Below are 13,696 nucleotides of genomic sequence, written 5' to 3'. Positions count from 1 at the left end.
ACCCCAGATCAAACCCAGCAGGGCACAGTGCGGGAGACTGCGTCCTCTGATGGACACAGCAGGTACTCTCTTCTGCTTCGATCTGGGATGGACAGGACATGGGACCTGGATGGTGCCGGTGAATAGCGATGTTGGCCACCATGGGGAACAGCAGTAGGGCTGAACTGGTAGCTCAGGTGACAGAATGCTTGCCCAGCATGCAGGAAGCCCCGGGTTGCATCTCCAGCACCGAATAAAGCTGGCATGGTGGTATAGACTTTTAATTCCTTCACTTGGGAAGTAGAAGCAGAAGGATCACCTTGACTACACAGAGTTCAAAGCCAGTCTGGGGCTACATAAGACTCCCACGTGGCTCCATCCTTTTCTGCATGCCTTTATGACAATGTCCCCTCCCTTCAGTTTATCCAACTGTCTGTGGTGGCTAGCTAGCTGCCTGGCTGTATGCAGATGGGAGACTATTCAAGGACTTGGCCGAGAGGCTGGATGAAGGAGCAATTAGGAAAATTGCTCTGCCTTTCATTAGCTGTGTGACCCTGAGCAAGAAACCCAACCTCTCTGAGCCCTACTTTTATCCTATGTAAACTGAATAGTCAGAGTTAGGAGGCTTTACCGAGGCTTGCCTTGAATCAGTATTGCATAAATGACAGCTGCTGGGGTCTCTCTACTCCTGCCCTGCTGCCCTGCCCCGTGCCCCTTGCTATGCTGTCCCTGATGCATTATCTAAGAGATCTTCTGAGTCCCGCTCTCCACGGAACCTCCAAAGCACAGCTTGGGGGTGCATGTCCTGCTAGAGTAAGGTGCAGTTCATAGCGTCCCTCCTCACAGCACCCTCATCTCTTTCCCGCTGACCTGCGTCTCCTGCCCTTTCAGCCGACTGTAAAGAAAACTTTAACACAGTCCAGCACATCGAGGAGGTGGCCTACAACGCGCTGTCCTTTGTGTGGAATGTCAATGAGGAGGCCAAGGTCAGTGTGGGCTTGGGTGGAGTGACCGTGCCTGGGGAGGGCTGGAGGGGCCCCAGGGTGCTGATGGCCACTGTGCTGAACGCACAGGGAGGTGATGGCCTTCACAGGCACCAGAGACACAGGCTCTGGACTGACAAGCTGGCCTGCTCCCAGCCCTTCCCCTCAGAAGCCATGCCACTTTGTCAGACCTATAGCCTATAGTCAGTTTAGTAACTCAGCCTGCCTATCCATCAGAAAAGATAACTGAGCCTCACAGGAAAGGGCTCAAAGGCCCTGGTAGCATGCTGACCCGGGCTCAGAAGTGGCAGGGAAGGCTTGAACCCAGACATTGGCTTCTTAGAGTCTGCGGGCTGTGGTGAGCTCCCACTCCCACATCTGAGAGGCTAGAACAAGGCATAGCTATGGGGTCAGTCGAGGGAGAGGGAGGCCACTGGCTTCCTTCATGGCAGCTTGAACCCGGGCAGTCTTCCCACCCAGGTACCTGAGCCTATCGCCAGTGGGGCACTTACAGCTTTTCTGAGCAGAGAGCTGTGTGGAAAGAGCACCAGCTGGTCTGGGTGACCTCTCTCCAGTCTGTCTTTCTATACCCTGAACAGGCTGCCCACACCCACGGGCCTGGGACCACTCATCCCAAAGACATCTGTGGACCCCTTCCTCCCCTGGGGTGACATAGAGAAGACATGGAGACAAGGGCAAGGGCCAGCTGGGTTGTTATTCAGACAGAGCTAGGGGCTAGAGGAGGAGCCTGCCAGTCATGGGAGGTGGGAAGGGAGGGGTGGGCCAGGGAGGTGAGAGAGTTTCATGGGAAGGGAGAGGTGGGTTTCGGTGAGGATTTTTCTCATAGCCTTCATACCCCCAGGCCTGGGTCTCAGTGCAAGCTGGGAGCTGGTGGAAGCTGCGTCACAGCTGGGTGGGGTGTGGGGAGCTTCCCTGAAGCCTGTAACTGAGGGGGTCTGTGGAGATGTCACACACACACCCCATTCCCACCATTCAGGTCAGGGCTGTTTCCAAGGGAAATGTCCCAGAGACCAAGCCCAGACTGGAGCAGTAGGGTCTGGCCCCCAGCCTGCCAGAGCTGAGACAGGCCCCAGGCTGTCCTTGAGAGAACACAGGCTGTAGGTAGACTTTGAACAATCCCCTCACCAGAATGGCCAGTGCCCCTGCTTGACAAGAGTAAGTATGAACTCTCCCAGCCTCACGGGATCCATTTTAGTCTGCCCAAGCCACAAGCTGGCAAACTTCCCACTGCAGATCAGTGGGTCCAGGTCCAGGCTCATATACCCCAACTCCCTGGGGAGTGGAACACTTCTGTCTCTGCTCTAGACTAGAGATAACTTGGGGGAACACTGGCCACCAATGGCATAGGTCAACCTAAATAAGAAAGTGCTAGCATCCCATGCTGCCTGTAATTGGTCATTAGGGTAAAGGAGCTCTGTCACCTTCTGTGTGCCTGGCTGAGCAAGAAAGCTGTGTTCCTAACTTGCTCCAAGCTGCAGAGAAATGAACCTTCAGATCTACAGTCCTCAAAGGACCCTTAGTGTCCTCCCAGGGTGGGGTGCCCTCAGTGAGCTAGAAGGGCATACCAGCCTGGCTCCACCAGCACCCCCTTCCCATCTGTGAGCCCGAGATGGCTGAAGGGTATTCATTGAACACACAGATCTGAGTAGGCCACTTATCCATCTCCCCACTCTGTCCCCAGGTGTTCATCGGTGTCAACTGTCTGAGCACAGACTTCTCCTCACAGAAGGGGGTGAAGGGTGTCCCTCTGAACTTGCAAATTGATACCTATGACTGTGGGCCAGGCACCGAGCGCCTGGTACACCGCGCTGTCTGCCAGATCAAGATCTTCTGTGATAAGGTGGGGACAAGACAGGAGACACTGCCTGCTCCTCTGAGAAGCCTGTCCCTCTCTGTCCCTTGCTTTCCTCTCAGTATCTGTCACCTGTGTTTATGCCCCCTCTCTGCAGGGACCTGTCTCCACATCTGTGTTTATGCCCCCTCTCTGCAGGGACCTGTCTCCACATCTGTATGTATGCCCCCTCTCTGCAGGGATCTGTCTCCACATCTGTCTCCACATCTGTATTTATGCCCACTCTCTGCAAGGATCTGAGAGTCTGGCTCCATGGCTCCTTCTTCTCCATTAGAACTCTTCATTCCTGCTCACCTCCCCCCAGGCCCCTCCCCTTCATTGTCTCTATACCTTCCTTCTTCCCCATCTCTCTCAAGGCCTGAGCTGACTTCAGGAAGCTGGGCCATATGCTGGTACCTTCCCATTTCCCACTTTCCCCTGTGGCCTGGCCAGCTGTGGACATCACCACACACACACACACACACACACACACACACACACACACACACACACACACGCCCTACCCCCTACCCCCACCCCCCACCCCGCTGCTGAGCACCACCCCTCTGACCAGCCCCGACCCCGACCCCGACTCCACCCCTGGTGAGCAACACCCCTCTTTGCAGGGAGCGGAGAGGAAGATGCGAGATGATGAGCGGAAGCAGTTTCGAAGGAAAGTCAAATGCCCGGACTCTAGCAACAATGGTCAGTGGACAGTGGACAGGGCCACCTGGGATGAACCTAAGGGAAGGAGGCCAGAGGAGCTGGTCAGGGGGTTGTGTGGAAGGGACCCCTGAGTTTAATGCCTTCTTTTCCCCAGCAGGCATCAAAGGCTGCCTGCTGTCAGGGTTCAGGGGCAATGAGACCACATACCTGCGGCCAGAAGCTGACCTGGAGACCCAGCCTGTACTCTTTATTCCCAACCTGCACTTCTCCAGCCTACAGCGCCCAGGAGGGGTGAGGGCAGGGCAGGTGGGAGAGCGGGCTGGGGGCGGGCTGGATCCAGGTAGGGCCTATCTAAGCACACTACTGGGGGTTTTACCTGCCACCGCCATGACTGCCCATTAGGGCGTTTCCGGGTCCTGCTATTCATGAGCTAAAAGAAAACTGCCACTGTTGAACTACAAGGGTTCAGAAATAACCAGTGACCGTGTGGGTGTCTATCACAGAGCTGGATATGGCCGCCAGCACAGAGTAGCTCAGACAAAGTCGGTCCTCCTATCCGTCACACCATATGAGCTCGAGCTCACATGGAGGATGTCAATTGGAATCACCTCTGGGCTAGGCAGCTGGTCCCGGTCACAAACATTATGAAAGCTAAGCAACTCTACAGCATCTTGGCCCTTACGGCAACCCCATGAGTCAACAATACTGGGTCCAAGGATCAGGATGGAGGCACACTCCTAAAATCCCATAGCCAGAGTCCGACCCACTCTGAAGCCCAGAACAGGATCCAGGTGCCCAGACAGGATTGCCATCACTGAGCATCTATGGCCAGGAGGCACCAGGCCTTAACTCAGCTACGTCATCTCCCTCTTGATTGGCCATCCTTTGAGGGAAACCATCTATTCCCTTTGCCAGCCTCACTTCCATCTGCTTGCATCTGTCAGCTAGCCACTTCCTTCTCTTGAAGGCCCAGCTCCCATGGCTTCTCGGGAGCATGTGCAGACGGGGTCGCACTGCCTGATCTGTGAGTGGTGTCTGACTTAGGAGCATGTCACAGAGCTGGACAAAGTAGCTCAGACACACCCATAAGCCTACCCCACCCTTTCCATTCTCCTGGAAGCAGCCTGGTGCCTCCCCCCCATCCCCCTGCCCCCCCACCCCCCCCCCCCCCACCCCCCGCCGCCACTACTTAGGCAGTAACATCAGCCCTTTTTTGTTGGTTCCTTCTGTACCCAGGAATGAGGTTGCTCATTTAGGACTAGTGGCCCCAGCTGGGTAAGCAGATATTCTGTGGGAGGCCAGTGTCTGCACGTAGTAGGGAAGAGAGTACAGTGTGTCCTTGAGCCATCCCCTGCCCCCTCTGGATGATGCTCACTGGACAGCGCAGCAGCAGCAGCAGCAAGCACATAGTGTGCTCAGGGGCACTGCTTCATCTCCATCTCCCTGTTATCACTGGCCCCCAGCTGCAGCTCCCCACCTCTGGGCTGGCTGGAATCACACCAGCTCACCACTCTGCCAGTGGTACCACAACAGTTCCATTGTAACCTGAGTCCCTGACTCGGCAGCCTGAACTGGACAGTTCTTCCTGACTTGAGACCCCAATTCACTTAGGGATTCCTCTGTGTGGAACATGCAGGGAAGGCTCTGACGTGGTACCCATCCTCCTTCCTTCCCAGGCTGCTCTAATTTGTGTTCTTGTGCCTGACCAGAAATGTCTTTTCTATTTGACACAGGTTGCCCCCTCAGCAGGACACAGCAACTCTGACAGGTATGGGAAGAGTAGCCCGGGTTCCTGTCCCTCTCCAATCCCTGTATCCCTCACATCGCCTCCTGTCTTTCCCCTGCTGCTGGGAGCTAGGCCTAGAGCTTTCCCACTGAAACTGCCTGGGTTTTTATAGGCTTGCCTTACATGGAAAGTTGGCAAATCTCTGGTGAGACACCTGCTTGTAAAAAATAAAAGGCAAAGAAAGGTCCCTGAGATGGGGTACACACTCGGGGAGCACAAAGCAGACCTATGCTGGGTACCCCGCTCCCCAACACATCACCTCCAGAGGCCACAGTCATTCTGTCAGTCACAGCCTTTGGGGGCCCCTGAATGTGTGAAGGGCGGGGCAGGAGGGCAGGGCAGCGTGAGTGTGTGGCCACAATCAGCTTGGCTTTAGACGCAAGCCATCTGCTGGAATCCACTTCTCCCCTATAAACAGCGTGTATGTTTTATATGGGCTTTTTGCTCCAAATTCTCTCTCTCATCAACCTTGGTGGGTCAGAAAGACAGAGGCATGGCTGTCCCCTAATGAAGACACCAGTGAAGTAATGCAACTTACTTATATTCATCGGGCTGTTAAGTAGCAGGGACAGGACTTGAACCAAAGCTGGTCTCCCTCCAGACTCCACAGTACACACTCCTCCCACGGCTCTCCCCTTCCATGGCTCACTTCTTCTAGAAGAAACAACGTGGATGGTGCTGACAGTCCACTTTGATTAAGGCCATGCAAGTCAGGCCACCTCCTATAGCATGAAAGCTCTCTCCATGCCCTGTTTCTCAAATCTGTTACCTGCGGTCAAGGACAGGACCCCAGTCCAGCATGCTGCCGGCATGGGGCAGGGCTGGGGTCTGACGCAGCTAGACCTGCTCCCTGCTTTAGGACTGCACCTCTATCCTGATACTTGGCTATGCCTTCCTGGGGCCTTTCCTGTCCCGAGGGCCTCTGGAGGGGCAGTTGTCCTCACCGGTCCCTCTCTGCTGTCCCCACAGGCTGCCCCTGAAGCGTACCTGCTCACCTTTCTCGGAGGAGTTTGAGGCTCTTCCCTCCAAACAGGCCAAGGAAGATGACCTTCAGAGAGGTAGCCTAAGCCCTCGGGGTGTCTCAGAGCCTTCCAATGCCCCCCAGAGCCTTCTCAGAAGCCCCACCCACCCACCCCATGAGTCTTTTCCTCAAGTCCACAGCCCAAGGCCTGATTCACTCCTTGGAGTATGTTTAGGCCAAGAATTGGGGATGGCTGAGAACACTCCAGGGCTTGGACAGGTGGCCACATAGATGGAGGACATCTGTGGCTTTGACCCTGTTTGGACATGGCTGTCCCAGGGCAGCTAGTATAGGCAACAAGCTTGTGGGGCCAGGCAAGGCTCACAGTTCTCTAAGTGGCTAAGAGCAGGGTAGGCTTCCATGACTGGTTGTCTGGCTTAACATCCTTAAATCTTTGATTTTGGGGTGGGGCACAGAAGCCCCTGGAGACTTAGATGACCTTAGGGAAGATCCACCAGCAGCCAGGAACCAAGCTTAGTCAAGTACTTAGGGGGTTTCTGAACACTGTGCCTGATTCCAGAGGCAGCTCTGAAGTAAGGAGCAAGAGCCCCATCTACATACAATATGGCTCAACAGTGTTGAGAGGTCACTAGCTGCCAGGTAGTAGAGCCAGAACCAAGGTTCAACCCCATCCCACCCCAAAGTCAGGGCAGTCTAGAAAGGGCTGGATACAAGCTTGCATCCTTACATTCAGGTCATGCCTTTTAAGAGCCCTCTCTGTCCGCCCATGCTCAGTGTTTATCCCATTGGTTTTCAGTTCTGTTGTATGTGCGGAGAGAGACAGAGGAGGTGTTTGACGCACTCATGTTGAAGACCCCGGACCTGAAGGGGCTGAGGAATGCGGTAAGGTGCCTCACTTCCCACAGGAGGGCTCTGGTGGGCTACTTTTCCAACCCCACAGGGGGCCAGGCCCTGCTAGGGGGTGTGCCTTCTGATCTTATCACCTTGTCAGAACCCTGCACCACCCTGAGAGTCACACACACCATAAATCCTCCTTAATCTGATGGCTGCAGTCTGACAGGCCAGGGCTTTTGTTGGCTTTGCAAACCTGTTTCTGTTTTAATGGGAATGAAACCCACACACACAAAAAGGCTGGGCCCAGAGACATCCATTTTTCCCTCCCAGGGGGCCTCATTCCTCCTACTTGCAAGACTTGACTGTGGATGGCTGAGGGTGACTGTATCTGGGCGAGGTGACCTTCCTCACCCCCCAGCCACCTGAGAGCAGGCAGAACAGCCCAGTCTGGACAAGTACATGGCATCTGGCTACCAGGGTCACCAGGGCCTTGGACTTGACAGTGGAACCTCTTAGGACAGCCCGGCACGTGTAGCTGGGGGACCCTTAGCCACCTTCACAGGCTGCTTGGTGGAGGCTCGCTTGTTAGGCAGTTGCTTATGTTTGCCATGAGTGCTTGCTTCCCCTTTCTCCACTGGACACGGTCTAGCACCCCCTCACTCCAAGAGGTCAGAGACTTGCCAAAAGTGGCCTAAGTGCCCGTCCAGTCCAAGTTGTCTGCCCTCTGGGCGGTCCTGCTCAAGTAACATTGTCAGCCTGCTTGGCATCAGCCCCAGGAAATTGGGCTCACAAAAAGTCAATTATGTCACTTGAATAGAGACAGAATATTTGGGCTGAGCAGCCATTTACGGGATTAGTGTCATCTGCACCCACTCTTGACTTCTTTACTTCCAGGGGTGGAGAGCTTGCCACTTTTCCAGACAGCCCCCACCACCTCTATCCAATTTGTTCCCAAGGTCTTCTGTAGACAGACTTGAGATCTGCTCCCTGGCAGTATCCAGCTACATTGCCATTGAAATAAAATCTAGGAACATTTCTTGTTTAGAGGGATCTCTGTCAATCTACTCAGGTCACTGAACCTGACCCTTTTTCTGAAATTCCCAGAGGGTCACCTGCTACTGGCATCCCAGGCCTGGGCTTGCTTGGCTGCAGCTCCAAGGTGCCAGTTCCATGAGGCACCAGTATTTGACCGAACCCCAATAGTGGACCAGACCTAACCCTTTCAGAGTCCTTCTGTGCATATCCAACCTCTTACCACACCCATTTCACCAAAGTGAAACTGAGAGAGACATGGGAATGCTGTTCAAAGTTCTACAACTCTCGGGGTGTGGTAGAGCATACCTTTAACCCCAGCATTCCAGAAGCAGAAGCTCTATAAGTTCAAGGCCAGCCTGCTCTAAATAGTGAGTTCCAGGACAGCCAGGGCAATGTAGAGAGACCCTGTCTCAAACAACAACCAAAAGTTCTGCAGCTCCAGCGCAGGGAGGGACCACTGGCCTGGGCTCACCAGCTTGCTCAGTCAGCCTCAGAGCCACCTCATCTGTAGAGGATGCTCCCATGTGGACATAATGGGCTTTTAGGCTCTGAGCCAGGCTTGGGCACTCAGCGTTCTGCCTCCATTGGCTGCAATGACTAACTCCTGCCCAGAAGAGGAACATGTGGGTCACCCCACCTCACAGCAGGGCCCAGAGCATGCCCATTGCTCCCAAGACAGCAGCAGAGCCCACTCATGGAGGCTTTGGTACATGGTAGGACCTATCCTGAAGGTATTACATCCCGTCTGTCCTATGTGGTGGACATTCTTGCCGTCGCCACAGAGAGTTTACATAGTGAAGATAGATCCTTCAGCACAGATACAAACGTCAGCTGCTAGGTGAGAAGCAAGGAAGCAGCAGATGCTTGGCAGATATTTTATAGACACTAAAATGCAGTTTGTTAAGTGTTTGTTGTGATACAACTTATCATAAGAAAATACAAAATGATGTGAACCCCCCCCCACGTGTGGTATAAACTTAGGCTTACACACAGCGCACCAAGGGGAAGGTATACACTCAGAGGCTGATAGTGCTCACCTCGGGGAACTAGAATTCTCTTTGTTTTCCCAATATATGTTTCTTTTATAGCCTAAAAGGCAGTGGTATAAAGTGTGTAAATCCCATTATGGCCGCAGACAGTGAAACCCTACTGTTTCCTTCCAGATCTCTGAGAAGTATGGGCTCCCCGAGGAGAATATTTGCAAAGTCTACAAGAAATGCAAGAGAGGGTGAGTGCTGATTTAGCCCTGCCAAGTCTGTACTCGGCCATGGTAGGGTTGCAGGGAGCATGCTCAGTGCCAGTGGAGAGTTCCCCAGTCAAGCCAAGGCCATGGTCACCTCTCGACCTGCAGAAACCAGACACTGCTCCTCGGCAACAAGCATGGGGTGTGTGGGGGGCAGTTCAGGGGTCCTCTCAGGAGTGACCTAACTGGTGTAGAGAGGAAGTACAAGGTCATTCATTGGAAGTACAAGGTCACTCATTAGAAGGTCCAAGTTCAAGTCCCCAAACCACAGGTGAACAAAGTCCTTTATTATTTTTATTATTATAGTGTCTGCTGTAGCAGCCACCATTCACCTGACTCCCATATGTCTGACATCAGACTAAGCTCATCTCCTTTAACCCTCCAGACATACTGGCAGGTAGATAACATGACTCACATTTTACGTACAGGAAAACTGAGGCTCAGAGATAAGCAGGGGTGGGAGCAGTGAGCAAAGGCATGGTGAGGTGTGAAGGCCCAGGAAAGCCACCCCAGGCAGATCGTGACAGGAAGGGGCAGCTGACATGAGCCAAAGGGGGAATTTGATGGGCAGGGGAGGGGCAGTTAAGTGGGAGATTCCAGTCGAAGAAGCTCCAAGGGCCTCTTCCACCTACAGGCTGAGTAGGCAAGAGAGAAGCAGGCCATACCCCCTCAGGAACCCCCTGTCTTCCAGCTGCTCTGCCCAGAGCACAGCTGGACCCCTCTAGATGATCTAACTCCAGCGGCACCTGCACACGACCCACACTGTGGTCTGTGCATTTTCCCATGGAGAAGGCCTTGCACACTAAAGCCCGTGCCCAGGCCTGGTTTCCTCCCTCCAGCCCAGCTCACCTTAGCCTGCTCTGGCTCCCACCTAGCCTCCCATGCAGAAGGCTGAGATGTAGAAAAGGACCCATTTGGTTCAGATTGCATGAGAATCTAGAGGATTTTGTCTGTGTGGGGTCTCCCCCAACCCCACCCCCCCCCACCCCCATCCTCCACCTCCCACCAAGTTTCGGTTTCACATGGGGGCTCACACACTGGAGTAGAATCTACTTAATGTCTGCTTGCCCAGACAAGCCTGGGCCCCACTTCTCCTTTGGTGCCACGCCCACACACCCTGCTTCCTGCCTCTCCAGTGCTGGACTCCCCTGCAAATCCCACCCCAGGCCAAGCTCAGGCCCCGGGATAGCCTTTGCGTATGGCAGGGAAGCCCTGAGCTGTGAAGATCGCACCTCTCTGGTTCCTGGCTCTTTTGCCAGAGGCCTTCCCGTCAACCCCAACAGCTGCACAGACTGTCATTGTAAATGACTTCCGTTGTGGGAGCTCTTCCCGCAGGCCAGATGCTGAACTCAGTGATGCTTGGCGTCATCTTACCAGGCTTTGAGCTTGGTGGGGTCTTCCCTGCTCCTACAGACGAAGAAGCTGGGGTTCGAAGTAGTGGTCCTGAGTTAGGGACTCACAAAAGGGATTCTCAGTACCCTAAAATGCACTCCCCCACAGTTTGATCTCATCCCTTCTCCTTGTTCCTCTGACCACCAAGAAATATGCCAATAAAGTCTGTGGCCAGCCTAGCGACTTCTTTGCCCAGCTCTACAGACCAGGGCATCACTCCATGGCCCACATGGCTATCAAAACCTCAGCCCAAAGATGGTCTCCAAGGTCTGAAAGAGCATATTTCCAAATTTGAATGCATTCAAATATATGTCCGCATCAGATAAAGGTGGACATTCTAGCCCCAAACCTAGTCTATTCTTATAAACCCTCCCCAAAGTCCTCCCGACCAAGGTAGATCAAATCAATTTCACAAGCATCACTGAGTGCTTGAAAGATTAACCGAAACACTGTTTTTGTTGGCCGTGGGCCAGGGGGTTAACGTGGTGCTGGCAAAAGAGGCTGGAAGCTAGGAAGTGTCGATAGCTCTTGACAAGCCCCTGCCGCTTGGAACCCAGCTGTCACTAACCTCTTAGGGAGGGTCCACCTTCACACCACTGCCCCAGAGGCTCTCAGACACTTGCCCAGTTCCTGGAAGCTGATTGATGCCACTGTGGGAAACAGACAGCCCAACCCTTAAGTTGCCAGAACACACCCTCTCTTCCCCATCCAGCCCTGCTCTCTGGCTTAATCTCTAGCCTCCAGCCCCTCAGACGAAGATCACCTTGGATGGGGGGGGGGATCACCTTGAAGTGTGGGGTCCTGCCAGCCAGCCCCAGCCTCTGGGAGCCCCAGCTCCAACCTTTCCCCCCAAAAGAAGCTGCTGCTGCTAGGCTGGGGCTGGCAGAGAATGTAGGCTGTAGACCATGGGTTCCTTCAGGTTCACTGTCCCCACCACCCTCCCCTGAGTCCTCACAATAGGAGGCATCTACCCGAGCTCTGCCCAAACACAGGTTTTTGGTTTCCTTTGGTCTCCCACTTCTTAACTTGTACTTAGAGGATTTTGTAGTTATTTTCCCTTTTCTTTAAAAATGATATCTTAGAGAGACAAAGGTCTAGATTAAATCCTGAGCTCTGCCGTCTACTAACTGTAGTCACAGCATATCTTTACCTCTTTGAACCTCAGCTTCTTCATTCTTTGAACTAGAGTGACATCATTGCAGGAACTCAGTCTCCCTTTCTGTGTGAAATTCTGGTGGGCAGAATTCAGGTCCAATTAATCTCCACACAGCTGTTTCCTTTGGAGCAATGTCCTGCACATGAAAGGGTCCAGTAGCCAAGCAGTGGTGGCGCATGCCTTTAATCCCAGCACTCAGGAGGCAGAGGCAGGCAGATCTCTGAGTTTGAGGCTAGCCTGGCCTATAGAGTGAGCTCCAGGATAGCCAGGGCTATGCAGATAAACCCTGTCTTGAAAAACCAAAAAAAGAAAAAGAAAAGAAAGAAAGAAAGGATCCAGCAAAGACTGAGGGATGAGGGATGAATGGGTATATGGAGGACAGATGGATGGGTAGATGGAGGAAAGAGGTGGGGTGGGATGGATGGATGGACGGACAGACAGATGTATGTATGGTTGAATGTATATACCTAATTCCATCACCCACTCAGAAGATTAGCAGGGAAGGGCCTAAGTGATGCTCAGGTCACCTCCAGGTGACTTTTCATCAGGAAAGCAGATCTGACAGGGCACCCTTTGGCATGCCTTTCAGAGTCTATAGCCATGGAGAGTCTACTTCTTGGGCTGGCCAGGTCCCTGCCCAAAGGATGGGGCTACATCCCTCCAGTTTATTACTTGACTTTTCACCTTAACAGGAATCAACTGAGAGGGATGTTGTATGGCCCCTGCCTCTGGCTCGGGCAAGCACACCAAGTGGCTCAGTGTAGCCTTTCGTTACACCCAGATTGGCACACCTCCTGAACTTGAATCTGAAGTTCAAGTCCCCAGTCTAGTTACTAACACAGGATTTCTCCCAGGGTTGTACCTCAGTCACTAAAAGCACCCACACTCAGTTCATCAGAAGGGAGGCAGTTCACCAGCAGACACCAACATGGTGTGACTGGCAGGCTAGGGTGTGATCGGAGACTTGACCACTGGGAATGCCCACCTTACAGCCTCGTGCTGAGGGTCAGAGGAAGCTCCTGAAGTGTCTACAGTGTGGTTATCATCCTTGTTACTCAGAGGCCCAGGACACAGGGGCTTGCCACGCTTCAACCATGTCTCCCTCCTCCCTCTTCCAGAATCCTGGTCAACATGGACAACAACATCATCCAGCATTACAGCAACCACGTGGCCTTCCTACTGGACATGGGAGAGCTGGATGGCAAGATCCAGATCATCCTGAAGGAGCTGTGAGAGCCCAGCCTCAAGCATCCCATCCCCAGGGCCTGGCTCAGGCCACATACAACCTGTCCTCATGGGTCAGCGCCAGTACTTGAAATGCCTTCCTCGGGTAGAGGTCCCTCAAGCCACAAACTCAGTGATGTCAGGGCCAAAGAGGGACGATGGAGGTCCCAGGATCTAAATGTCCCATCCAGACTTGAACTCACTCCAGAGCTTCCTGCAAGTGCCCATCCACCAGAGACCAGGAGTCTGGGTCAACACATGTGCCTGCCTTCTCTTCTAAGTCCCCTCACAGAGGCCCTGGGGGGTCACAGCAGCCTCTCTGCAAGGTTACACCGGCCACTTTGATGGGTTCTGACCCTCTCTCTGTATCCTTCCGCCAGCCACTTCAGACCAAAGAATTCTCACTCTTTGGCTAATTAACTTGAAAACTCTTGCCTTTCAGAACAAATACCTTTTTAAGGACACTGGAAAGGAAACTGTCTTTCTCACTGACTTCCTCAGTACAAGATGGAAGTCAGTTAGCATCATGGAGCTGACAGGAACAAACCCCTTTCCCACCTACTG

At 53.4% G+C, this 13,696-nt stretch overlaps 1 protein-coding gene across 1 annotated transcript in view; it reads left to right on the top strand.

The window, feature by feature from the left end:
- The window catches only part of Grhl3 (grainyhead like transcription factor 3), a 31,823-nt gene extending 18,127 nt beyond the window's left edge, over positions 1–13,696 (top strand). Inside the window, exons 8-16 of the mRNA XM_036179243.1 lie at positions 871–965; positions 2,665–2,823; positions 3,441–3,519; positions 3,638–3,771; positions 5,214–5,248; positions 6,236–6,324; positions 7,045–7,130; positions 9,281–9,345; positions 13,027–13,696. Of these exons, the coding sequence (XP_036035136.1) occupies positions 871–965; positions 2,665–2,823; positions 3,441–3,519; positions 3,638–3,771; positions 5,214–5,248; positions 6,236–6,324; positions 7,045–7,130; positions 9,281–9,345; positions 13,027–13,141 (857 nt within the window). The 3' untranslated portion in view covers positions 13,142–13,696. The remainder of the gene's footprint in view (positions 1–870; positions 966–2,664; positions 2,824–3,440; positions 3,520–3,637; positions 3,772–5,213; positions 5,249–6,235; positions 6,325–7,044; positions 7,131–9,280; positions 9,346–13,026) is intronic.

This window comes from Onychomys torridus, chromosome 2 (genome assembly GCF_903995425.1).
Source record: "Onychomys torridus chromosome 2, mOncTor1.1, whole genome shotgun sequence".
Lineage (NCBI taxonomy): Eukaryota > Metazoa > Chordata > Mammalia > Rodentia > Cricetidae > Onychomys > Onychomys torridus.
Note: the sequence above shows the minus strand (reverse complement) of the source record. Positions and strands in the feature narration are given on the sequence as shown.